General features: G+C 47.7%; 1 protein-coding gene across 1 annotated transcript in view; it reads right to left on the bottom strand.

Annotated features, from left to right (window-relative positions):
• Ent3 (equilibrative nucleoside transporter 3) overlaps positions 1-24,796 on the bottom strand; it is a 454,360-nt gene that overhangs the window by 402,021 nt on the left and 27,543 nt on the right. The window contains exons 3-4 of the mRNA XM_075700951.1: positions 22,582-22,795; positions 22,429-22,503 (exon numbers count right to left, since the gene is read on the bottom strand). Coding sequence (XP_075557066.1) covers positions 22,429-22,503; positions 22,582-22,795 — 289 coding nt within the window. The remainder of the gene's footprint in view (positions 1-22,428; positions 22,504-22,581; positions 22,796-24,796) is intronic.

Below are 24,796 nucleotides of genomic sequence, written 5' to 3'. Positions count from 1 at the left end.
GATGTTGAGTTGGAGGCCAGCAGAGGTGAGGCAGGTCAGTATCTCATGCAAGCGAACGAGGTGCGTCGGGAAATCTGGCGAAAACACCACGATATCATCAAGGTAGCACAGACATGTTTTCCACTTGTAGTTGCGAAGGATGGTGTCCATCATACGCTCGAAAGTAGCGGGCGCGTTGCAGAGCCCGAATGGCATTACGGTAAATTCGTACAAGCCATCGGGCGTGATGAAAGCTGTCTTCTCACAGTCATCATCTGCCATCGGCACTTGCCAATAGCCGGAGCGAAGATCCAAAGATGAGAAGTACTCCGCGCCCTGCAAGGAGTCGAGGGCGTCATCTATCCGAGGCAGCGGATAGACATCTTTACGAGTGATCTTATTGAGTCGACGGTAATCCACACAGAAGCGTATTGACCCGTCCTTCTTGCGTACTAATACTACAGGAGACGCCCAAGGACTGTGGGAAGGGCGAATGATGCCACGGTGCAGCATGTCGTCGACCTGCTCGTTAATGATCGTTCGCTCGGCTGCCGACACGCGGTATGGTCGCTGGCGTAAAGGAGGATGGGAACCAGTGTGGACGCTGTGAGTGACGGTTGCCGTACGCCCCAGAGATAGTTGGTCACAGTCAAACGACGAGCGAAAATTCTGAAGAAGCGCGAAGACTTGTTGGCGATATGGAGGCGGCAGATCGGCGTCTACGACAGATTCAAGAACGTCTGACGAGGACGGCGACAATGATGATGATGATGTGCACGGCACAGGAGAAGTGAGGGCGTCGAGTTCATAACAGGCCGTGTCGTCGGAAACATCGAGAATGTGAAGCGGGTCAAGGGGCTGAACACGACCGAGTGATTCGCCGCGCAGTAACGTCACATGGTAGTGAGACGGGTTACATACAAGCATTGAGGATAATCCAGACACAGTGGTGAGTACGGCAAATGGGAGAGGTAGGGCCTTGCGACGTAGAAAAATCGGCGATGGTGTAAAAAGTACTGTAGCGTCTGGCGCGGTAGAGCAAGAGACGGGCACAAGCACACACATGTCGGGTGGTATGTCCGTATCGGACACAATAGTGAGCTTGGAGGCTGTTTGTTCAGAGGGGTCAGGCAGCGGGGCATCGGCAAGCGGGAAAAGCGCTACTTCGGCCCGGGCACAGTCGATGATGGCACGATGGTGAGACAAGAAGTCCCAGCCGAGAATAATGTCATGCGAACATGATGACAACACGAGAAATTCAACAACATAGACAATGCCGTCGATGACCACCCTTGCAGTACATTGAGCGAGCGGGGCTATATGCTGCGCAGTCGCGGTGCTTAGAAGCATACCAGACAACGGCATTGTGACCTTATGGAGGCTGCGACAAAGCTTTTCGTCGATAACAGAAACTGCAGCCCCAGTATCAATAAGCGCAATTGCGGCGGTTCCTTCGACCAAAACGTCCAATAAATTGCGTGGCGACTGTGCAGGCCTTGTAGAAGTCGCGAAGCTTGCAGTTCGTGCCTGCGGAACTGCAGCAACTAGTTTCCCTCGCTAGGTGACTGGCGGCGACGTAAGGGGGAAAGTGAGCGACGACGTGGTGATGGCGAACGATGGGTGCCGACAGGGCGGCGAGGAGGCGGCGAAAACTCGTGGTCGGGAAGCATCGCATGCCCGGTGGTATCGTGGGAATAGGCATATCCAGGTGGTGCGACAGCAGCGTTAGCAGGTGGCATGCGACGATGGCAGAAGCGCGCAACGTGGCCGGCGACACCGCAAGCGAAGCATATGGGTCGGTTGTCGCGTGTGCGCCAAGGGGTCTGAACTGGGCGTCGAGATGGAACGGCAGGCGACGCGGGAGGAGGTGCAGCTTGAAGTCGCATTGGCGCCGGAAACGAGAACGTCGGCGGCGCAGGTCGCGCGGCGACTTCGGCATAGGTCAGAGGTGCAGCCACGGGAGGGCAGGGTTGGGCGAAAGGTAAAGACCCAGCAAGTTCCTCGCGAATGGCCCGCCTAATGGGAGCAGCCAAAGATGTGTCAGGCTGGGGAGGTCCATCGTTGAGAGGCAGCATAGACAATTGGCGCGCCACCTCCTCACGAATGAAATCCTTAATCTCAACAGAGAGCGATGCTGCTGGCGTGGTGTGTGAGCGAAGCGTGAGGCCCGAGAGAGAGTCGCCAGGTGCGAGAGCGCTGCGCGCAAGGACCCTCTGTCGACGCAGCTCATCGAAGCTCTGGCAAAGAGTGACGACAGCTGCGACAGATGTAGGGTTCCGCGCCAGGAGCATTTGAAATGCGTCGTCCTCGATGCCCTTGAGGATGTGCTTCACCTTGTCCTCTTCAGTCATGGTGGAATCGACGCGGGCGCAAATATCAACGACATCCTCTATGTAACTAGTATAAGTCTCGCCGGGCTGTTGAGCGCGCTGGCGGAGGCGTTGTTCAGCACGGAGTTTTCGCAAGGCTGGGCGACCGAAGACTTCCGCGAATGCAGTTTTGAAAGCGGACCAAGTTTGGAGTTCCCGTTCGTGATTGTGGAACCAGAGGTTCGCAACGTCAGCAAGATAGAAGATGACGCTACGGAGCTTCATCGGGTCATCCCACTTGTTGTGTTCACTGACGCGCTCGTAGGGAGAGAGCCAATCTTCTACGTCAGTCTCACCTGATCCGCTATAAACAGGAGGGTCCCGCTGCCGTTGCACGGCGCCGCACATGACAGGAGCGGCAGATGCGCCAAGCGGATTGTTGGGAGCGTCGTTCATAGTAGCGGCTGGAGCAGATGTTAAAGTTCGGCTGCGAAGTTCCAGGGTGAGGTCGGGGAGTGCAGCACCTTCCACCAAATGTAATAAGATGATTTATTATGAGGCACTAGGCCCAGTCTAGTAGCACTGGCAGTAGATGAAAGCTGATCACGCGCACAGCCGACACAAGAGCGCCTTCTTCGTCTTCGTCTTCACCACACAAGAAACGTGGCTAAATCCTGAGAAATCTTTTCAAATGAAATTCTACAGATCATTTCGATTAGACCGTCCTACAGGAGGTGGCGGATTAATTACATTTATCTCATCTAAAATTTGCCATAAGGCTAAAATTTCACTTCAACTTTCTACTCCAGAGTGTGAAATTCTAGCGATAGAGCTGGTTCTCCCGGGATGTTGTCCCTTTACCGTAGTTAATGCATGCTTTCCATCTGGCGTACAGGACACTACTACACTGGATAGTGTTATTAACTCTTGTGGACGTGACATGTAATCACAGGTGATTTCAATTCTCACCATATCTCATGGGGTTTAAGGACAGATTTGTGCGGCACCCGATTGTGGAACTGGTCGTTGGACAATCGACTGCGCATTACAGTGGTGTAAATTCGGGATCTATTACGTGTGTGAGAGGCCGATCTTACTCTTCACTAGATCTTACATTTTGTGGCCAGAGTCTCTCCGTAACTTCTTGGACGACTATTGATTGTTCGACAAGCAGTGATCACCTTCCAATAGTAGTTGACGTTGCACGTCCTGTAACAATTATGAGTGACCAGGTTGGAACTTTCATAAATTACAACGTTTTTAAAAAATGCTTACGAAATGTTCCTTCATCTCTGTCTGATGTGCCTACAGAACAAAAAACCACGATTATCTGTTCCGCTTTGGAAAGTTCTCAAAAAAAGGCTCCCCCCAATTTGAGATTAGATTGAATAAAAGAACTTCTTACAGTCCTTGGTGGAATGAAGAATGCACTCGAGACTACAGAAAGAGAAAAGCTGCTTGGAAAAAATTATTGCATAACCAGAGTCCCAAAAATTGGAGTGACCATACATTTTTTCGAGCTGTCTTTATGCATATAGTTTCTAAAGCCAAAGATGAATTCGACTGTAAGCATTTTGATTTCTTGTCTAACAATAAAAATAAGCGTGCATTGTTCGGTTTTCTCCGCGGTAGAAAAGTTATTCTGCGTCAAATTAATATTGACTCTATAATCTTAAGTAGCGATGAAATGAAACAATCACTAGAAGAAATCGCGAAGGGATTAGAAATTAGATTTTCTTCTGTCTTGCAAGTTGTTCTCGCTTACGAAGGGCATCAGATGATTTTACAGAAATCTCCATGTTAGAATTGGCTGAAATCGTGGAGCGATTTCCAGATTCAGCTCCCGGCGTGGATGGGGTAACATCTACTATGATCAGAGTTTTTTTTTTAAGGAAGCTTCTGATGACCTTTTAGCTATTGTAAATTACTCAATTCGGTTCTCATAGATTCCGTCCGCGTGGAAAATTGCTGAAGTCATCCCTATTCTTAAAAATCATGGGGAAGGATATACAATAGATAACATTAGGCCAATTGCGCTAACTTCAAATTTGGTTAAATTAATGGAAATAATTCTATATGCCCGTATGATTAAATTTATCCAGAACAAAGACTTGCTTAGCCCCTGCCAAATTGGATTCCGACCATCATGTTCAATTTGGCATGCTCACGTGGACTTAGAAAGTAGAATAAAATTAGCACGGCGACAGAGGAAAATAGGTGCTCTTGTGACATTAGTCATTTGCGAAGCCTACGACAGTGTAGAACACTTAATTTTATTAGATATATTGTGAAATCTACAGATTCCAAATTATTTTTCAAACTGGATTGGGGAATTTTTAAATGGAAGAATATTTTACTGCTGTCTAAGAGGCGTTTATTCGAGTATATATAATCAATCACGAGGTGTATCCTCAACGAGCTGTCACTTCACCATTACTATTTAATATTCTGATGTGTTCCGTTCCTCTTCATCAAGATGTACAAACATGCGTATACGCGGATGAGATTGCTTTCTTCGCATCAGACAGTGATATTCACTCTCTATATTATCGACTACAGAACTATCTCAACGCCATAGAAACCTGGTTAAACAAAATTCGCCTTTCACTTAACGTTAGAAAATGCTCGATATTGGTTTTCCCTCTTAACAATCCCGTTACCATGTCGATATCCTATCGCCTCGAGACTATACCTCAAGTGGAGTCGGTGAAATACTTAGGTGTAGTATATGACGGTTCCCTCAGCTGGCTCGGCCATATTGACCATATAGTTGAAAAAGGAGTGCGAGCAGTTGGTACGCTACGTAAGCTGTGCAACAGTCGGCCCGGAGTGTGGAGAGATCCACTTTTAATGATATACAAAATGTATGTGCGGCCCATTTTTGAATTTGGATGTGTTTTATTTTCTGCTGCTCCAGCTTATAAATTACGCCCCCTTGTTCTACTTGAGCGGGAAGCCCTACGACTGTGCTGCGGATTACCGAAATGTGTTGCCAATAACATACTACACCAAGAAGTCAGGTTGCCCTCAATATTGTGTAGATTTCGTTTACTGACGGTGCAAACAGTCTTAAAATTGTATGAATCCCCTATTGCAAGATTGGAACGCATATTCATTTCCCAGCTTGCACTATTCTTCGGAGTACACTGGCATCGTTTTCATACACCACAGGTGGTCTTCGTACAAATATTGATCAATCCATTAAATGTACGTCTCTGGTAGGTACCGACTATTTGTGATGTGCGAGAGAACCTACAAGTTATATTTGATGACATCTACCCAAATAATGCAAAACTTCTCTCTTATAATATATTAAACGGGTTATTACAGGACCATTGAGTTTATCTATAAGTACGGTCATTGCGACAGACGCCTTGCAGTATGAAGAAAAATCTGGAACTGGCATTTTCTCTCCCGCTCTAGACTAGTCATTTGCAATCAGGATTCCGGACTTCTTTTCCATATTTTTGGCTGAATTTCTAGTTGTAGTTCTAGCCTTACGCAAACTAAATTCGTCAATATCGGCGGTAGTAATAATAACAGATTCTTTATCCTTATGTTCCTCGCTCACAGCAAATGGTGTCACTAACCTTTTACGTACATTTCAGTTTCTAGTGCCTGCCCACATAAACTTAATTAGATTGCTTTGGGTGCCTGGAACGAATTGCTTTGGTCATGAACGAAATGGCTGACAGTCTCGCGAGAGCGGCCCTCAGTGGCCCTATATTACCATTACTTCCTACAATAGCTTACCTAACGACTACTAGATTCAGGAGATATAGAATTATTCAAGACTTTTTGAGCCCAGCTGTAGCTAATTTTTCAGAATATCGACACTCCTATTCCCTTGGCCCAAAAATTCCTTTCACACCAGAAAAACTGAAGTCATCTTTACCCGATTACGTTGTCGAATACCAAAACTAAACTTCTATCGTCACAGGGCTGGTCTGGTGCCCTCCCCTCTGTGCCTAATCTGTTGAGAAGATGAAACAATAGATCATTTTTTTTTATTTTCTGCCGCCGTTATACTTATTTAAGAAAAAATATTCTAGAATCAAGATTTACACAGCTTGGTTTAAGCTTTTCAATTATAAATATCCTTTCTCTAGGAGCCTCCTCTCTTGGAAAGTGCCACAGGGATATTTGCTCAACCGTGGAGGAATTTATAATTGCTACAAAGAGATTGTCTTGATTTCTTAAACATTTTATTTTTGTTCGTTTCCTTCAGTTAGCTTTACCAATTTTAGTATTTAATAAAGATTGCCTAATTTCACCCAAACCTTGGCCAATCCCCCACAGTGGGTGTGCGCCATCGCATAAAGAATACCATACAATACTATACCAAGATCGGAGACGCTACCTGCTGCGTGTTCTTGGTGGTCAGCCATCTTAACTATTCTGACTCATCCTGTATCTATATTGTAAATATAGCTTTTCTACACTGGCAACATCCCCGTAACATATTGGTGAGAGATGCCAGGGTACCACGGCTGGAAACGGAGCTCCGCAATGAACGTCGCATCACCGTCCGCACCATGAATAACGGTGAGCACGCGGGATCAACGTCGTTGTCACCTCCAACGTCACCGTCGCCAGCTATGTCGCTGTCACCTTCGGTTGTCGTTGTGCAACTCAAGGATCCTGGAACTTTCTGCGGGGCCGATGGCGCCGACGTTGAAGTGTGGGTGGCCATGTACGAACACGTGAGTGCAATCAACAGATGGGACCCTACGCTTATGCTAGCTGACCTGTTGTTCTACCTAAGAGGCACGGCAAAGGTGTGGTACGAAAACCACAAAGAGGAGCTAACCAGCTGGGACCAATGCAAAGAGAAATTGAATGAGTTATTTGGCAAACCAGATGGCCGCAAAATTGCCGCAAAGCAGCAACTGCCCTCCCGTGCCCAGTCCCCCACGGAGTCCTACGTCTCGTACATCCAGGACGTGCTGGCACTTTGTCGTAAAGCCGATCGCGACATGACAGAAGCTGAGAAGGTCGGGCACGTGCTTAAGGGCATTGCTGACGACGCGTTTAATCTGCTCATGTGCAAAAGCTGCTCTACAGTTAATGCAATCATTAAAGAGTGCCGAAAATTCAAGCAAGCGAAAAGCCGACGCGTCCTGCAACCATTCGCCAGACTTCCCAATACTGCGCAACGTCGATGTGTGAAGATAAACCCGCACAGCAGCATGCGTCGCCATCAGAGGACGTGGTGCGAATCGGTTAGACGTGAACTGGATGCGATGGCGCCCGCAGCCTTCTGTTCGCGTAGCCCTGATGGCACCACATTTTCAGTTCCTCCCGTACAAGCCACCGTTCACCAGGAACTTGAAAACATTGGTTTACATTTTGTGTGTGCTGTCGCCCATACCAGAGCTATCGAACGCCCTTCTACTATTTTAGCTCTACACCGACACTTCCCTTCGCGTTATCGAAACCCGACTGAGTAGTGTTACGGTTGGCGTCTAGCACCTCGTGCAGAAAGGACTTTCACCTGCCATGCCTCGTCGAAACAAGGCGTGACTTCTGTTGAGGTTGGCGTCTAGCACCTCGTGCAGACAGGACTTTCACCCATCATGCCTCATCGAAACGAAGTGTGACTTCTCCTGTCACGGTTGGCGTCTAGCACCTCGTGCAGAAAAAATTTTCACCCACCATGCCTCGTCGAAACGAAGCGTGACTTCCCGATTCGCCATGGTCATCTCGAGTGTCTGCCGGTCTGGCGGAATCCCGGCATTGCTTACGGGCCTCTTTTTTGCGTGTGTGTGCGACTTTAGAGGGACCCTTTCCTCGAACTGTCAAACTCTACAGGAGAACTTCCACGAACCAGCAACGTACATAAGAGAAGGACAAGCGGTTACAATTCCCGGAGGCTCGGTATAACCAGAGGCTCGGTATAACCGGAGGAGTGGCCCTGTTTTCGCTAATCAGACTCTGTGCCTGTCACATGACGTCGACGGAAGCAAGATCCCTCCAACGATTGTAGAGAGCCTATTTAAGGGGCTCGGAAATGCACCTTCTTTAAGAATACTTCATTCTGTTCTCTTCAATTTTCACCAACCTTTGAATAAACCATGCAAGTTTTGCACTAGAAATCGTCTTGTCTTTGCCCAGTCGCCATAGTCTACCGGATGCCTACAGCCCGCCGACAACGTCCCGCTACCCAACAGTAACGTCGGTCGAGCTTCGATAGGCAAGGCGTCGCTACAACTCGGCAGCAGTACGCTACGCTACCCTGGAGTACGCAACAAACTGGTGGCAGCGGTGGGATGACGCCAAAAAAAAGGCTTATAGTATGCTGAAAAAAGCACTAACAAGTCAGCCAGTGTTGAACGCGCCCGACTACTCTAAGCCATTCATTCTTCAGTGTGATGCCAGCGACAGGGGTATGGGGGTGGTGCTTTGTCAAAAGATAAATGACGAGAACGAACACCCTGTACTGTACGCCAGTAGAAAGCTTTCAGTTCGTGAGGAAACATACAGTGCATCACAAAAAGAATGCACCTGCGTAGTATGGGCGGTGCAGAAACTAGTTTGCTATATCGCCGGTTCAAGGTTCACCATAGAGACTGACCACTGTCCCCTCACCTGGCTGCAGCCCATGTCTTCGAAAAACGGCAGTCTTTTGCGCTGGAGCTTGGCTCTTCCACAGTACACCTTCGATATTCGCTACAAGAAGGGTAAGCTTAACGGCAATGCCAACGGTTTGAGTCGTTGCCCCTAGAGTAACAAAAGCCTCATGCTCCCCGGGTTTCCGTGGCATTTTTACGTTCGTTCATACGTTTTCTTTTCCGAAGTGTAGTCGATTCTTAGCAGATTTTAATAACCAAGTCTTAACGCTTTCAATAAATGGCTCTTTTTAGTGTTCAGGGAAGGGGGGGGCGGACGCGCGTAAGGAATGGGAAAGGTGTAGCGGTTTTTCTCTTCTTTTTTAACAGCCTGGTGTGTATTGGAGGAAGGTGGCCTTGTGCTCTCTCCTTTGTGGTTGTGGGTCCGGTACTGTTCTGGGGTGATTGCTTGCCCACGCGGGAGACGAAAAGTTGCGAGACCTGCTTGCAAGACCAATTTCACCGGACCGGACCAGGGAGAAAAGTCACAAGAGCGCCACGAGGACTGATGACAACTCCTAGGAAACTACCAGCTACGAACTAAGGGTTCGTCACCTCTGAGGGGGATTTTGCTACTGAAACGCCAATCCCTCGCACAGCGGCTGCTGGCCCCTACGCGTCGGGATTTTCCTCCCCCGCCGGAGATGCTGTTACGGTTGGCGTCTAGCACCTCGTTCAGACAGGACTTTCACCCACCATGCCTCGTCGAAACGAAGCATGACTTCTCCTGTTACGGTTGGCGTCAAGCACTTCATGCACAAAGGACTTATATAGGTTTTACTATATATAGTAATTAACTTGTATATATAGTTTTTCTATACTCGCAACATTCCCATAACAATGTATACAATTACAACGCACCGAAAACCTGATAACTGTCTGCAAAAATCAGTAATGTCAAGGATCAGCATCAAGATATCGCACGAGAAATGAACAAAATGAGACGTGATCTGGTATTGATGTTACGTCGCGCGGGAGGCGATTCCACTCTGTCGTTGTACGAGGTAGAAAATAATGAAAAAGGGCATTGGTTTTAGAACTGATGACGTTTACTTTGAGAGGATGGTCGATGCGGGATGAGTGATAAAATAGTTGCGAAGTAAAAGCATGCTTCAATTCCTCACGATGATAAATTTTGTGAAAAAGGCTAAGGGCGAGATACTTTCCTAAGGAGCTCAAGAGACGGCAATGACAGCGTTAGTTTCATTGAAGTTATGCTGCTAGTACGGTTGTAATTGGAAAGAATGAAACGCGCCGAATTATTCTGGACCATCTAGAGTGAGGATGTTAGGTTCGTGAAACCGTGGCCCCAAATTGCAGAGGCATATTCTAATTTCGAATGTACAAAGATAGTTTAGCAGAAACAGGTGCTTTAGAAAAATTTCGGTGCAGCTAACCAAGCGTGCGATAGCTGTTGATCATGTTGATCATGATCGGTAGGGTCACCGATGGAAGGGTGGATTATCGCATGTATGGATACGATGTTTGACAAGTGACGTCTGGCCTAAGAGTCGGTTGTTCAAGTCGAATATATCCTTGTAGGAAAGCAATAGACTGCAGAGCTGTTCAGTCGCCGTAGGAGTGAAATTCGGGGCAATCATTTTCCTAATATCGTTGCCAGTACATTTGTCCGACCGGAAAGGCTCACAGGAACCGTCGACGGCAAAAGTATCAACACAACTAACTTCTAAAGCAGTGATTGTAGCCAGGGCGATATCTTTTAGGCGGAATCTGCCTAGCGATACCGAAATTCACCACAGGGAGATACGTGCCTCAGGATCTGTGATCCTCAGGATTGTAAGCGGGACAGCAACGTTGTGGATGAGAACGATGGCGGTTATGGGAGCGGAGATATAATCACCATCGGGCACTGGCGTAGAAGGCGACATTTCGATGTATGTCAACACCTGTGGTGGAACGTGAACAAAATCAGTCGGTCTTAAGCGAATTCCTTGTGGTGTCGGAGGAACGTCCTCTGGAGGCAGGTCAAGACGCACAGTGCTTGAGGAACAGTCGATGAGCGTTGAATGGGCGGAGAGGAAGTCTAGGCCTAGTATGAGGTCATGGGGGCATTGGTCAAGCACAGTGAAAAGGACGACAGCATGGCGGCCGGAAATGCTCACACGTGCAGTACACATTCCGACCACGGTCACCGTGCTACCGACGGCGATTCGTATGAACCGCGTAACGGCAGGCGTAACAATTTTCTTTAAATAGCGGTGTAGGCGACTGGTCATAATCGATATGTGTGCTCCTGTATCTATGAGTACTGTCACGGGTGTGCCATCAACTTGGACGTCAAGAAGGTCATGTCTTGTAAACAGCTTCAAAGGAAGATATTGCGGCGAATCCGGCATTGCAGCACCACCTAGAGGTGCCGCATTGCCTAGTTTTTCTGCTGGGACGGTCCTGGGTAAGTCGGCGAGGGCGAGCTGTGGAGCTGGGGCGGACGTGGCTGGCGACGTTGAGTTGAGAGCGAGCGATCATAGCGGCGAGTCGAGGTAGTGGCGTCGGAAGCATCGTAGAAGCGATGGGGTGAGCAACTTCGGGGCGAACTTGAATTCCGGAAGGTGTTTCGGGAGGGGACGGCCAACGGCTCCGGCAATGATGGGAAACGTGACCGATTCGGCCACAGCAGAAACAGATCGGCCTGTCGTCAGGTGTACGCCAGTCCGATGGATTCCTGGTAGTGTAGGGATAACGGACACCGTGAGGTGGACTGCGATAGGACCGAGTCATGGAGCAGGGCGGGTGTCAGGACGACTCAAGAAGCAGGCACTGGGAAGACCTATATTAGCGATTTCCTGGCGAACCACGGACTGGATCAGCGATATCGTCCCAACAGTGTTGTTCCAAGACGTCTGTTGAGGCGAGGCAGGAAACGCTGCTTCGAGTTCGCGGCGTACAATTCGGGTCACGTTTTCGCTTGAAGGTGGCGAGCTAGATTGGTCGGTGGGGTAGGTACAGGAAGAGGTCGTTGCAGCATTTGGAAGCCGTGTAAACTGATTGTATATACGGCGACTCTTCGCCTACTCGGAACGGCGGCATTCCTTCATGATGGCGTCGACACTCGATACGTTTCATAAGACCAGGAGGTTGAATGCGTCGTCCGCGATGCCTTTGATAATGTGTCCAACCTTCTCTGCCTCTGGCATGGACGTGTAGATTTTATGACAGAGGGCTAGGAAGTCCTGAATGTAGGAGACATACGACTCGGTAGCAGTTTGGGTACGCGTGACGAGTTGTTGCTTGGCGGCTCGTTGTCGACCGGTCGGTTTACCAATAACGTCGGACAGCTTTTCTTTGAACAATTCCCTCTTCCTCAGCTCTTCCTCGTGTGTGTAGAGCCACGTTCGCGGTGTTCCGTCGAGGTAGAACACGACATTGGCCAGCATTATGGTCGGATTCCACCTGCTCACCTTGCTGACGCGCTCATACATCTTCAAACATTTTTCCACGTCAACACCATCGACGCCGGTGAACATGCCGGGGTCTTGCGGCTGAGGTAGAGCAACGTACTGGCTATGCGTAGTCGGCGTTGCAGCTGCAGATGCGGTGCCTTCTACTGGTAGCATCGTGCCAGGCTGGGTGAGACGTGCACTGCTGAGCTCCGTGGCGAAGACGCGTACCCCGCACCTCAACCAAAATGTCACGAGTATAAAACTATTTACACGTTGTATTTACAAAGCGTATATACACAGCTGTTGTTGTTGTTGTTCTGAGTGGCCGTGGCACATACCCACAGTGGGGGATTAGCCAAGAATCGGGTGGTTCAATTAGGTGCTCAGCTGCCGAGAATCCCGAGAGGCTCTTGTCACTTCGTCCTCTTCACCGTCGACGACCTTGTCCTCTTTTTCCACCGTAACAATAGAATCGATATGATGCTTCCCACTAAAATCATTAGTTACATCAGCGCTTCCTCTATTTTTTTCAGTGAAAGACAGATGCAGCCGATCCGACGGTTCACCAACCTCTCCATTTGACCTTTGCGACTTTCCCCCGTCGGCTAGCGTTCGCGCCTATTCTACGGTAGCTGGGGAGAGTACCATCTGGGTGGCACCTCACGAAGGAAGTCGAAGGAACACTGAAAGACGCCTGATAACGTGACAGATGCAGGTACGGATCGTCTACCGCTTCTCCATCCGGACATTGAGGGGCCTTAATCGGAACGGCAGCGACACAGGCTCAGGCACACATATACACATGTGTCGCAAGCAGTTGTACCATCTGAGTGGCGCTTCACGACGGAAGTCGGAGGAATACTGAAAGAGGCGTGATAACGTGACATATGCAGGGACGGAGCGTCTACCACTTCTCCATCCTAACATTGAGGGGCCTTAATCGGAACGGCAGCGACACGGGCTCAGGCACACGTGTGGCGCCGGCAGTTGTACCATCTGAGTGGCGCCTCACGACGGAAGTCGGAAGAACACTGAAAGGCGCGTGATAACGTGACAGATGCAGGGACGGAGCGTCTACCACTTCTCCATCCGAACATTGAGGGGCCTTAATCGGAACGGCAGCGACAATGCGCTTAGGCACACGTGTGGCGCAAGCAGTTGTACCATCTGAGTGGCGCCTCGCGAAGGAAGTCGGAGGAACACGGAGAGACGCGTGATAACGTGGCAGATGCAGGGACGGAGCGTCTACCGCTTCTCCATCCGAACATTGAGGGGCCTTAATCGGAACGGCAGCGACAATGCGCTTAGGCACACGTGTGGCGCAAGCAGTTGTACCATCTGAGTGGCGCTTCACGACGGAAGTCGGAAGAACACTGAAAGACGCGTGATAACGTGACAGATGCAGGGACAGAGCGTCTACCACTTCTCCATCCGAACATTGAGAGGCCTTAATCGGAACGGCAGCAACAATGCGCTTAGGCACACGTGTGGCGCAAGCAGTCGTACCATCTGAGTGGCGCCCCACGACGGAAGTCGGAAGAACACTGAAAGGCGCGTGATAACGTGACAGATGCAGGGACGGAGTGTCTACCGCTTCTCCATCCGGACATTGAGGGGCCTTAATCGGAACGGCAGCGACAATGCGTTTAGGCACACGTGTGGCGCAAGCAGTCGTACCATCTGAGTGGTGCCTCACGACGGAAGTCGGAAGAACACTGAAAGACGCGTGATAACGTGACAGATGCAGGGACGGAGCGTCTACCGCTTCTCCATCCGGACATTGAGGGGCCTTAATCGGAACAGCAGCGACAATGCGCTCAGGCACACGTGTGGCGCAAGCAGTTGTACCATCTGAGTGGCGCTTCACGACGGAAGTCGGAGGAATACTGAAAGAGGCGTGATAACGTGACATATGGAGGGACGGAGCGTCTACCACTTCTCCATCCGAACATTGAGGGGCCTTAATCGGAACGGCAGCGACACGCGCTCAGGCACACGTGTGGCGCCGGCAGTTGTACCATCTAAGTGGCGCCTCACAAAGGAAGTCGGAGGAACACTGAGAGACGCGTGATAACGTGACAGATGCAGGTACGGCTCGTCTACCGCTTCTCCATCCGGACATTGAGGGGCCTTAATTGGGACGGCAGCGACACGCGCTCAGGCACACGTGTGGCGCCGGCAGTTGTACCATCTGAGTGGCGCCTCGCGAAGGAAGTCGGAGGAACACTGAGAGACGCGTGATAACGTGACAGATGCAGGGACGGAGCGTCTACCGCTTCTCCATCCGGACATTGAGGGGCTTTAATCAGAACGGCAGCGACACGCGCTCGGGCACACGTGTGGCGCAAGCAGTCGGATTGATGGATGGATGAATGGATGGATGGATGGATGGATGGATGGATGGATGGATGGATGGATGGATGGATGGATGGACGGACGGACGGACGGACGGACGGACGGACGGACGGACGGACGGACGGACGGACGGACGGATGTTTTGAGCGTCCCCTTCGGAACAGGGCGGTGGGTTGCGCCACCAAGCTCTTGCTATTATACTGCCTAATGTCCTACATAGGTTAAACAATAAAAAAATGAAAAATACACGTACGATCTGGGTAGCATCGCATCGCGGCCACTCACTGAACTAAGGCGCACCAACAGCTCCCATTGGGGCGCGAGCGATTGTGCTGACATTGAAAAAATAGAGGAGGCGAAGCTTATATGGACACCTAAGTATTCGTAACAGGTAGCGGGAGCTAAAGGAATACTATTTAATTCATAGTAAGCAGGAGTAGTGTGATTAGTATCTGATACATGCATAACTTTACATTTTTAACTTTTAAATCTATGGCCCATATATTAAACCACTTAACTGCCATTAGAAGCCAACAAACATTGACACCAATGACGACACAGGGGAAATTACTTGTACATACTAAATGAATTAAAGAAATAATAAATTAACGGAAATGAAACTGGATGAAAAAATTTGCTGCAAGGTGGGGAACGATCCCAGGTGTTCCCATTACGCGTGCGATGGTTTACTAATTGATCTACCGCGGCGCCGTTTTCACATCCACTTTCTTGGGTATTTATGTTTTCTACTAGAACCCTGAGAGCGTTAGCCAGCACCACAAGTCACAAACCGTGGCGGCGGATGTGGAACATCCTTTCTGCCGAGGGCGTAACGAGTACGTGAACTGTTTGGGTAATAGCTGCTGGTCAATAAACCTAAAGGCATCAATATTGCCGTATTCGAGACCCTCGTTATGTAATAAACAAGAAGAAAGGGGGTTAACCGAGGTGCCCGATTTTATTAAGCATATCATAAGAAGCCAAGAAACATTGACACCAAGGACAACATAGAGGAAATTATTTGTACTAAGTAAATGAGTTAAGGCAATGATAAATTAACTGAACTGAAAGTGGATGACAAAACAACTTGTCGCACGGAACAATCCCAACGAATGCGAAGACGTGGGATCGTGGAATCGCGGGATCGTGGAAGCTCAATATCTCCCGAGCGTACTAACAAAATACTTAACGTCACTATGCAATCACAATACATGTCACTCAGCACTTGTGGGCATGGAAGCAGCACTAAAAATCGATAAGACATTTTCCTGGCATGAAGGGAACACGATTGAACAACCTGGATAACATCAAGACGTCGATCGTTAGCCATGTGTCGCATCGTGGTGGTTCCATGCCCACTGACGTAGCGCGGCTGGGTGCTCGCTTTTAAGACAGGGTTGGTTGATGTTCCTGGTAATGCGGCTGTGCTGATGAACGCGGGTGCACTCCGATAAAGAAAGCGCCGTGCTTCAAAGAAAAGCCGCACTGCTGAAGATGGCATCGTCGCTGGTCGGTTGTCTCGTCCGAGTCTGTTACTCCTGTTGTAGTGACCAGGCATAATAGAAGGCAAAACAAACCCTGGATAACATGAAGACGTCGATCGTTAGCGATGTGTCGCATCGTGGTGGTTCCATGCCCACTGACGTAGCGCGCCTGGGTGCTCGCTTTTAAGACAGGGTTGGTTGATGTTCCTGGTAATGCGGCTGTGCTGATGAACGCGGGTGCACTCCGATAAAGAAAGCGCCGTGCTTCAAAGAAAAGCCGCACTGCTGAAGATGGCATCGTCGCTGGTCGGTTGTCTCGTCCGAGTCTGTTACTCCTGTTGTAGTGACCAGGCATAATAGAAGGCAAAACAAACCCTGGATAACGTGAAGACGTCGATCGTTAGCCATGTGTCGCATCGTAGTGGTTCCATGCCCACTGACGTAGCGCGGCTGGGTGCTCGCTTTTAAGACAGGGTTGGTTGATGTTCCTGGTAATACGGCTGTGCTGATGAACGCGGGTGCACTCCGATAAAGAAAGCGCCGTGCTTCAAAGAAAAGCCGCACTGCTGAAGATGGCATCGTCGCTGGTCGGTTGTCTCGTCCGAGTCTGTTACTCCTGTTGTAGTGACCAGGCATAATAGAAGGCAAAACAAACCCTGGATAAGATGAAGACGTCGATCGTTAGCCAAGTGTCGCATCGTGGTGGTTCCATGCCCACTGACGTAGCGCGGCTGGGTGCTCGCTTTTAAGACAGGGTTGGTTGATGTTCCTGGTAATGCGGCTGTGCTGATGAACGCGGGTGCACTCCGATAAAGAAAGCGCCGTGCTTCAAAGAAAAGCCGCACTGCTGAAGATGGCATCGTCGCTGGTCGGTTGTCTCGTCCGAGTCTGTTACTCCTGTTGTAGTGACCAGGCATAATAGAAGGCAAAACAAACCCTGGATAACATGAAGACGTCGATCGTTAGCCATGTGTCGCATCGTGGTGGTTCCATGCCCACTGACGTAGCGCGGCTGGGTGCTCGCTTTTAAGACAGGGTTGGTTGATGTTCCTGGTAATGCGGCTGTGCTGATGAACGCGGGTGCACTCCGATAAAGAAAGCGCCGTGCTTCAAAGAAAAGCCGCACTGCTGAAGATGGCATCGTCGCTGGTCGGTTGTCTCGTCCGAGTCTGTTACTCCTGTTGTAGTGATCAGGCATAATAGAAGGCAAAACAAACCCTGGATAACATGAAGACGTCGATCGTTAGCCATGTGTCGCATCGTAGTGGTTCCATGCCCACTGACGTAGCGCGGCTAGGTGCTCGCTTTTAAGACAGGGTTGGTTGATGTTCCTGGTAATGCGGCTGTGCTGATGAACGCGGGTGCACTCCGATAGAGAAAGCGCCGTGCTTCAAAGAAAAGCCGCACTGCTGAAGATGGCATCGTCGCTGGTCGGTTGTCTCGTCCGAGTCTGTTACTCCTGTTGTAGTGACCAGGCATCATAGAAGACAAGACAAACCCCTGGATAACATGAACACGTCGATCGTTAGCCATGTGTCCCATCGCGTTGCTTCCATGCCCACTTTCACTGCATAAACGACAAAACGATGATATAGCCAGACAAGATCTATGGGGGTAAATGTTCAGTGAGGGGACTTGGTAGTGTAGTCTCGTAATCGTAACTTCGATGTTTCTAGTGGAAGTCTATTTGTTGTTCCAAGAAAAATTGACATGCGGGAAATTACATGTTGACAACAATGACTTGGTAAAGTTATTTCTAGTAGAACATTTTCTGAATTGTGCCGCAGTGGTGAAAGCAGACGTAGGTAAAATGGGGATTACATGAGCATGGTGGGTTGCTACTGCGAGTGCATATGCGTATTCATTTAAGGCTAGGCCTTTACGGCCTAGCACGCACACTAAACGAAGGAGACGCAAATGCCTTGGGAGGGGAGAATGGACTGTTTCTAATGAAAATCACAATTTGGACATTGTTAAAGAGCAGTCCGACAATCAGTTAATATTACGGCTGATGACAGAGACGATAGTAATTTGCGTAAAGCTAAGAAAATTGCCAATAATTCCGTCTGACAAATTAGTGTGAATTCAGGTCCCCGAATGGAAAAAGACCAATTTATATATTACATTGCCCAACCCTGCCTTCTATTCACAGACGGAAGCATCAGTTGCCATAACGGTTTTTTGTATCCAGGTATGTAAGGTCGTCTTCCAATACACCATTCAGAGATTGATGAGGCAGATGTTTAGCATTGTTTAGAAAAATATCATTAAATTCAACTTTAGCAACGGGAACAGAGAAATTTGGTAAGACCACCTTGCTTAGGTGAAAATTTAATGGGTCGAATAGTTTTTGTACGAAAACAACTTGAGGGCACCGTGAGCGAAACCCCTGATGGTTAAGAAATGAGACCGATTCAATAATGAAAACATATTGTGACCTCATCTGTGGAGGTGCATATGTCTTTAGGAATGTTTCTACTGTTAGTATATGAAATCGCATGAAAAGAGAAGGCACGCGTGCTTCTTGATATAAAATATCATTCGCGACAAATTTAGAAAGCCCTAGACATAAACGTAGTCACTCTTGTTTTAATAGAACCAGAGGCGGAATATTGTATGTGAGTCCGCCAGAAAACAAAACGCAGCTGAACTTTATTATCGTGCGAACGTACATGTAATATATCATAATGAAGGCATGCCGGCGCAATCCTGATCGATTGCTGCTAAGCCTTTCCAGCATACCTACTGCGCATGCTCCCTTTGAAGTTATGTACTTTATATGCCGACTCCCATTAAGCTTGTCGGTGTATATGACACCCAAATATTTCAGTGAATTTCCCTCTTGGGTACTCTCTTATCGATAAACAATCGAAATTCGCACAGGAAAGCTTTAAGGGAAAATTAGTATAGCGCTTTTTTGTGATATTAAAAGTGAGATTAGTGCCATCAAGCCTCAATTCAAGGGTACCCACATATTACTGTAGCGTTTGATGCGTGTATATCTACCGATGCAGCAAGAAGAGCGATGTAATCGGCGTATAAGTACACCTGCACATCCTGTTGCAAATGTAGAGCACTCAGTAAAACATTAAATAGCAATGGCGATAGGACTGATCCTAAGGGTGGACCTCATGACTGCTTATACATTAATGAAGACTATCCGCGTTGAGAGCAGTAAAAGTCTCTGCTATTTAGGAATTCATAAACCCACGCAACAAAATAATTTGGCAGACCTGCGTTTTGAAATGCCTTCGTTGGGCTTAGATGCTCTAAGCTGTCCTACGCTTTGATGACATCCAAAGTGACCAGGGCAACATGTTTTTTTCGGACATCGAGCTAGTTGAATTCGACTTTCTAGGTCGACATGAGCAAACCAGATCAAGCGCCCACGTCTGAAGCCAATTTGGCATGTGCCCAAGTGTATGTTTTCTACAAGCCAATTGTCTATGCGGTCGTGTAAGATTCTTTCGATGAGTTTTACTAGGTTTGATGTAAGGAATACTGGGCTGATATCACCTAAGACGTAACCAGGACCTTGCTTTTCTAATAATGGGATTACTATTGCAAGTCTCCATTGCGGAGGAATCCGTGAATTTTTAATAGAATGTTTTCATTCTTCATTCATTCTTCCAGCCAACAATTATGGTGTGGAACACATTACCATCCACTTCGTCCTTTTTACGTACTAATGTGTGATTTGTTACCGTGTCTTTCTTTGCATTTCGTTGTACACCATCCTCTCCTGCTTGGACCCTTTGTCCGCAGTGTTGTATTAAATAAACGAAATAAAATAAATATTGATTAATTTCACTTCATTATTCAGCATTTTTGATAGACAAATATATTTGAATGCATTCACATCCCGTTCCAGTTTTATTTTCATTTTGTTTTGTATAATTCTAGCGCATAATTAGGATGTGAGAAAATTATATTGTACGTATACTGTTGCTGTATATGGCTCTATAAATTTGAAGATATTTGAATATAATAATAACCGACATGGTTACCATGATTTTTCACAGTAATTAACGCTGTTGTAATTTGCGAAAGTGTACATATAGGTGTAATATGCTGTCAAACCTGTCGGCGGGGGAAGGGGGAGGGGGGCTGAGACCTTTGACAGGCCTTTAGTATCAACCTACCCTCACGTGAACGAACGAGCAATAGAATTCAACTTGAAAGGGCGCAGTGGCTGGTAAGTAATCTTTAAAGCTAGATGTAAACAAATAAAACGGGTAATGACTGCACAATTCATATAGATTTTCAACATTTATGATGTTTTATGATTCGAGTGTCTGCTTACTGGGGGCCAAGTCGTTCAGATGTCTGATTCGGCGAACAGCTTTCCTTCGTAGAAGCAGAAGCTTCCGTTAGCAGGTCTGAGTTGTCAACTTGATAAGACTACAGTAATTTATTCGTGAAGCAAAAAGCTCATAATAAATTTTAAGCTTCATTTTTTCATGGCAAGGGCATGCGACAATGAAAAATTGCAATTGCAGCGAATGTAAAATCTTCACATAGGAGTTCTACATGTGAATCCTGTGTAAGTCCAGATGTGAACGTTGTACCCAAATATTGTGCGTTTCGACAACTTCAATTTCTTCTCCACAGCACCGTATGGACTATGACCTAAACCCACACACTGACTCCTATTAGATAAGATTTTATAAGGTTTAGAGGTTTGTCCTTATCATCGTATGCGAATAGTTTATCAGTTAATGTTTTCTGATCCAGCGAATGGACAATAATAATAATAAAGTCAATAAACAGGCCAAGAGTTACTGATTCTCCATCAATGTTATTTAATATCCCAGAACAGCGCCGCGGTTGACGAGGGAAGCTCAAAAGGGCTTCTGATTGAAGGAACAATAAAAAGCGACGCTGAAATAAAGTTTGGTAGCATGAAGTATTTTTGCGAGATGATTTATATCTATTTTTCGGAACATATTAGAGAGCTTTAGAATAGGGGCCCCAAACGTTTTGGGGCCCCAAAGAAATAGCGTCGTAGCCACTGCGCATGCGCAAGACGCAAACTCCGTTTGGGTTTTGCGTTGGGAACGCTATTTCACCGATTTAGCGGGAGCCCAAATAGCGGCCCCAAAAGCTTTGCGTCGGCAAACATGGCGGCACCCATCGAAGCGACGGCTCTAACCTAGCACAAAACTGGGTTCGATTCGCGGTAACGCGTGAAGTTCGCAAGCGTGTGTTATACTAGCGTGTGTTATAAAGATTGACTCATTAGACGCCGCTGATTTTGAATTCGATTGTGGATTTTATGGCTCGTAGGCCTAACACGGCTAAGCTTGGCTGGTGAAGGCTAGTAAAGTTGGTTTGCTCAAAACTAAGCGCAACTAATTGTTTGCTGCTTACAGAGAATAACCTCTAAATTGTACTTAAACGCGAATACACGCAAGTAAAAATTATTATTCCTATCATAAAATGGTATATTTTATGTAATTATTTCTAATAGTTTTTCTTTGACGCCGTAGTGGCGCTGTCAGCGCAAGACGCTATCCGCAAACGTCAAACCCTATTCTAAAACTCTTCACTCCTACGTGCCCCAACGCTAACACCCGCAAATATCTTTGGGGCCCCAAACTATTGGGGCCCCTATTCTAAAACTCCCTATTCTCAGTTATTACGTCACGGATTTAAAAGTTTGTTTCACCTGTTGAGTTGCTTTTGTGCTGAAAACATTCTTAAAGTTCGCCAGGTTGAGTTTCCTGCTACTTCAAAACGCAGCGTGATCCTTGTTAATTGGTCGGCTGCATCAATTCGCCGTTCGCGAGCGGAAGCTGTTCGAATCTAATGACGTCACGAGAAGCTAGCGCGTAAACTTGGAGCCAGTCTTCCGTGTTTGCTTCTTTCTATAGTCTTACCGAAACTCATCTCAAGGTAGGGTTCAGGTTACCGGCATTTCAGAAGTGTACTGTACTTACTAGTACAGCACAACTTAGTGTACCGTTACTTATTTGTCTAACAATAACACAGAATCATAAGACGATGGAGAATCGAAGCAATCGTCAGTGGTCGAACAAGGAATATGTAATACGTTCCTTTTTTTTACCACTATTTGTTCCCCCTTCGTGTCCTTACAACACACTCTGGTCTTTCATTTAGTTTGCACTTGCGCGGAGACGCTAAGAAATGTATGTCACGTCCCAAAAAGCCGCACGCGGGACGCATAACAAGCGATCTGCTTGGGCGGCTACAAGGTCATTTCTTGAGCCTCGACGGCTTCGAGACATGCACCTCCAAATCAGGCCTCTACCTACTGAGGCAAATCACTCACTCTCTCCAGTCATGACAGCTTGCGTGTACCGAGAAGGCAGCATGCTGGTGTAGCCGTAGAAACTCGACTGTTGCACTGCAAGATCAGAAAACACGCAACGCGAGCGTTAGAAGTTGCCGCGCGGAGGCCACCCATCAAGGGCCGTCGACTGACCCGTGCATCCCAGGGCGACGGTGGCGATGGCGATGAGGTTTGCCCTGTAGCCGGCGTCGTGCTCGAAGCTCTCCCAGTGCACCTCGAAGAGCGCCACGAAGAGCAGCGTGGCGAACGAGAGCAGGTAGCCGAACGTGATGCGCACCTGCAGCGGCAGCGTCTCCACCAGCAGGTTGTTCACCACCACCGCCAGGAAGGCCGTCAGGATGTACACCTGCGATCGCCGTGTGGCGACACCCGCGGCCATAGGCGGAGAGCTTTCATATATATATATATATATATATATATATATATATATATATATATATATATATATATATATATATATATATATATATATATATATATATATACGTGTGTGTGTGTGTGTGTGTGTGTGTGTGTGCGTGTGTGTGTGTGTTTCTACACGCAGAAACAAAGCAATTAAACAGCGTTCGCATTCGATCCCTTGGATGAAATGGAAAAAAGAATACACACACACACGCACACACACACACACACACACACACACACATATATATATATATATATATATATATATATATATATATATATATATATATATAGAGAGAGAGAGAGAGAGAGAGAGAGAGAGAGAGAGAGAGAGAGAGAGAGAAAATTATCAGTCATAGCACTCCTAGTACAGCCCTCTGGGCCGTTCACTTTTCGAAAGTAGTCTTATTAGGGTTATTATGATTACACAAAGGTATTTCGCTCTCGTGAGCAGCAGTCCTTGAGATAGTTACTCGGGCTAGCTTCCCACGCTATGCGTGCCGCACTCGCACGTGCGTAAGCTTTTCCTAGACTCTAGAGCCGCTCGAGTTCCCTCTCATCGACGGGCGGCCATTTTTGTTCCAAGAAAGTATGCCAAAAATCGCCCATCGCGGACAACATCAGTTTCTTTCCACGTGAGTATGAGGCTCTGGACAGGAAGTATGGCGCTTCAATGTAACCTGGGGCCTGAAGGACCAACCGACTGAGCTATCTCTCCGGGCAACTTCAAGGGTCACCAGTTTTCTTGCTTCTTTTCTTTTTCTTCCCCCCTTTTAATATTTCTTTTCTTTTAGTTTATCACTATACGGGGACCCTCTTAAATAAAAAGAAAAAAAATAAATCTTCTTTATTGTGTATGGCCCCACATGTGCAGGTCATAAATACTAGGTTTCTCCAGTTGAGTGCCATCTGTGCGGTTTAACCGAGCTCAGATTATATATAGATCCAACTTGACTGGTCCACCTTGACTGATCAAAAAAGGCACCCACTACAGCTTAAGTGAGGCGTACAACTCCTGCGGTGGCGGTAGAGTATCCACCTCGCGTGCAAAAGGACCGTGGTTCGAATCCCGGTGCCGCGCAATTTTCCACCGAAAAAAAAAGGTGTGTTGAGAAAATTGCATAAACAGGCCTGGAGTGCGGCCTGATCCCGGTGACCAGAGCAGGTAACGCACTCTCTCACCAGAGCAGGATTGGCTACCCTGGTGCAGTACTTGGCCACAACCTCCTATATGAATACAACAGTCAAACCCCGGCCCTCAGTCCCCAGCAGCCGCGAAGCAACTGACCACGGCGGCGGTCAGATCTGTGACGCAGCAGAGGGTGCTAAGAATCCCTGGCTCCGGACAGGCCGCCATTGGAATCTGAACCTGGCAACGTTTAAAGTTAGAACGTTATCTAGTGAGGCGAGTCTAGCAGTGTTATTGGAGGAATTAGAGGGTAGTAAATGGGATATAGTAGGGCTCAGTGAGGTTAGGAGGACGAAATAAGCATATACAGCGCTAAAGAGCGGGCACTTCCTGTGTTACCGGGGCTTAGCGGAGAGACGACAACTAGGAGTCGGATTCCTGATTAATAAGGATATAGCTGGTAACATAGATAAATTCTATAGCATTAGCGAGAGGGTGGCAGGTCTTGTTATGAAACTTAATAAGGGGTACAAAGTGAAGGTCGTACAGGCCTACGCGCCTACATCGAATCATGACGACCAGCACGTCGAATGCTTCTATGAAGACGTGGAATCGGCGATGGGTAAAGTCAAAACAAAACGCACTATACTGATGGGCGACTTCAATGCCAGGGTAGGCAAGAAGCAGGCTGGAGACAAGTCAGTGGGGGAAATGGCATAGGCTCTAGGAACAGCAGGGGAGAGTTATTAGTAGAGTTTGCAGAACGGAATAATTTGCGGGTTATGAATACCTTCTTTCGCAAGCGGGATAAAC

This window comes from Dermacentor variabilis, chromosome 8 (assembly GCF_050947875.1).
Source record: "Dermacentor variabilis isolate Ectoservices chromosome 8, ASM5094787v1, whole genome shotgun sequence".
NCBI lineage: Eukaryota > Metazoa > Arthropoda > Arachnida > Ixodida > Ixodidae > Dermacentor > Dermacentor variabilis.
This window is presented reverse-complemented; position numbering and strand designations above follow the sequence as displayed.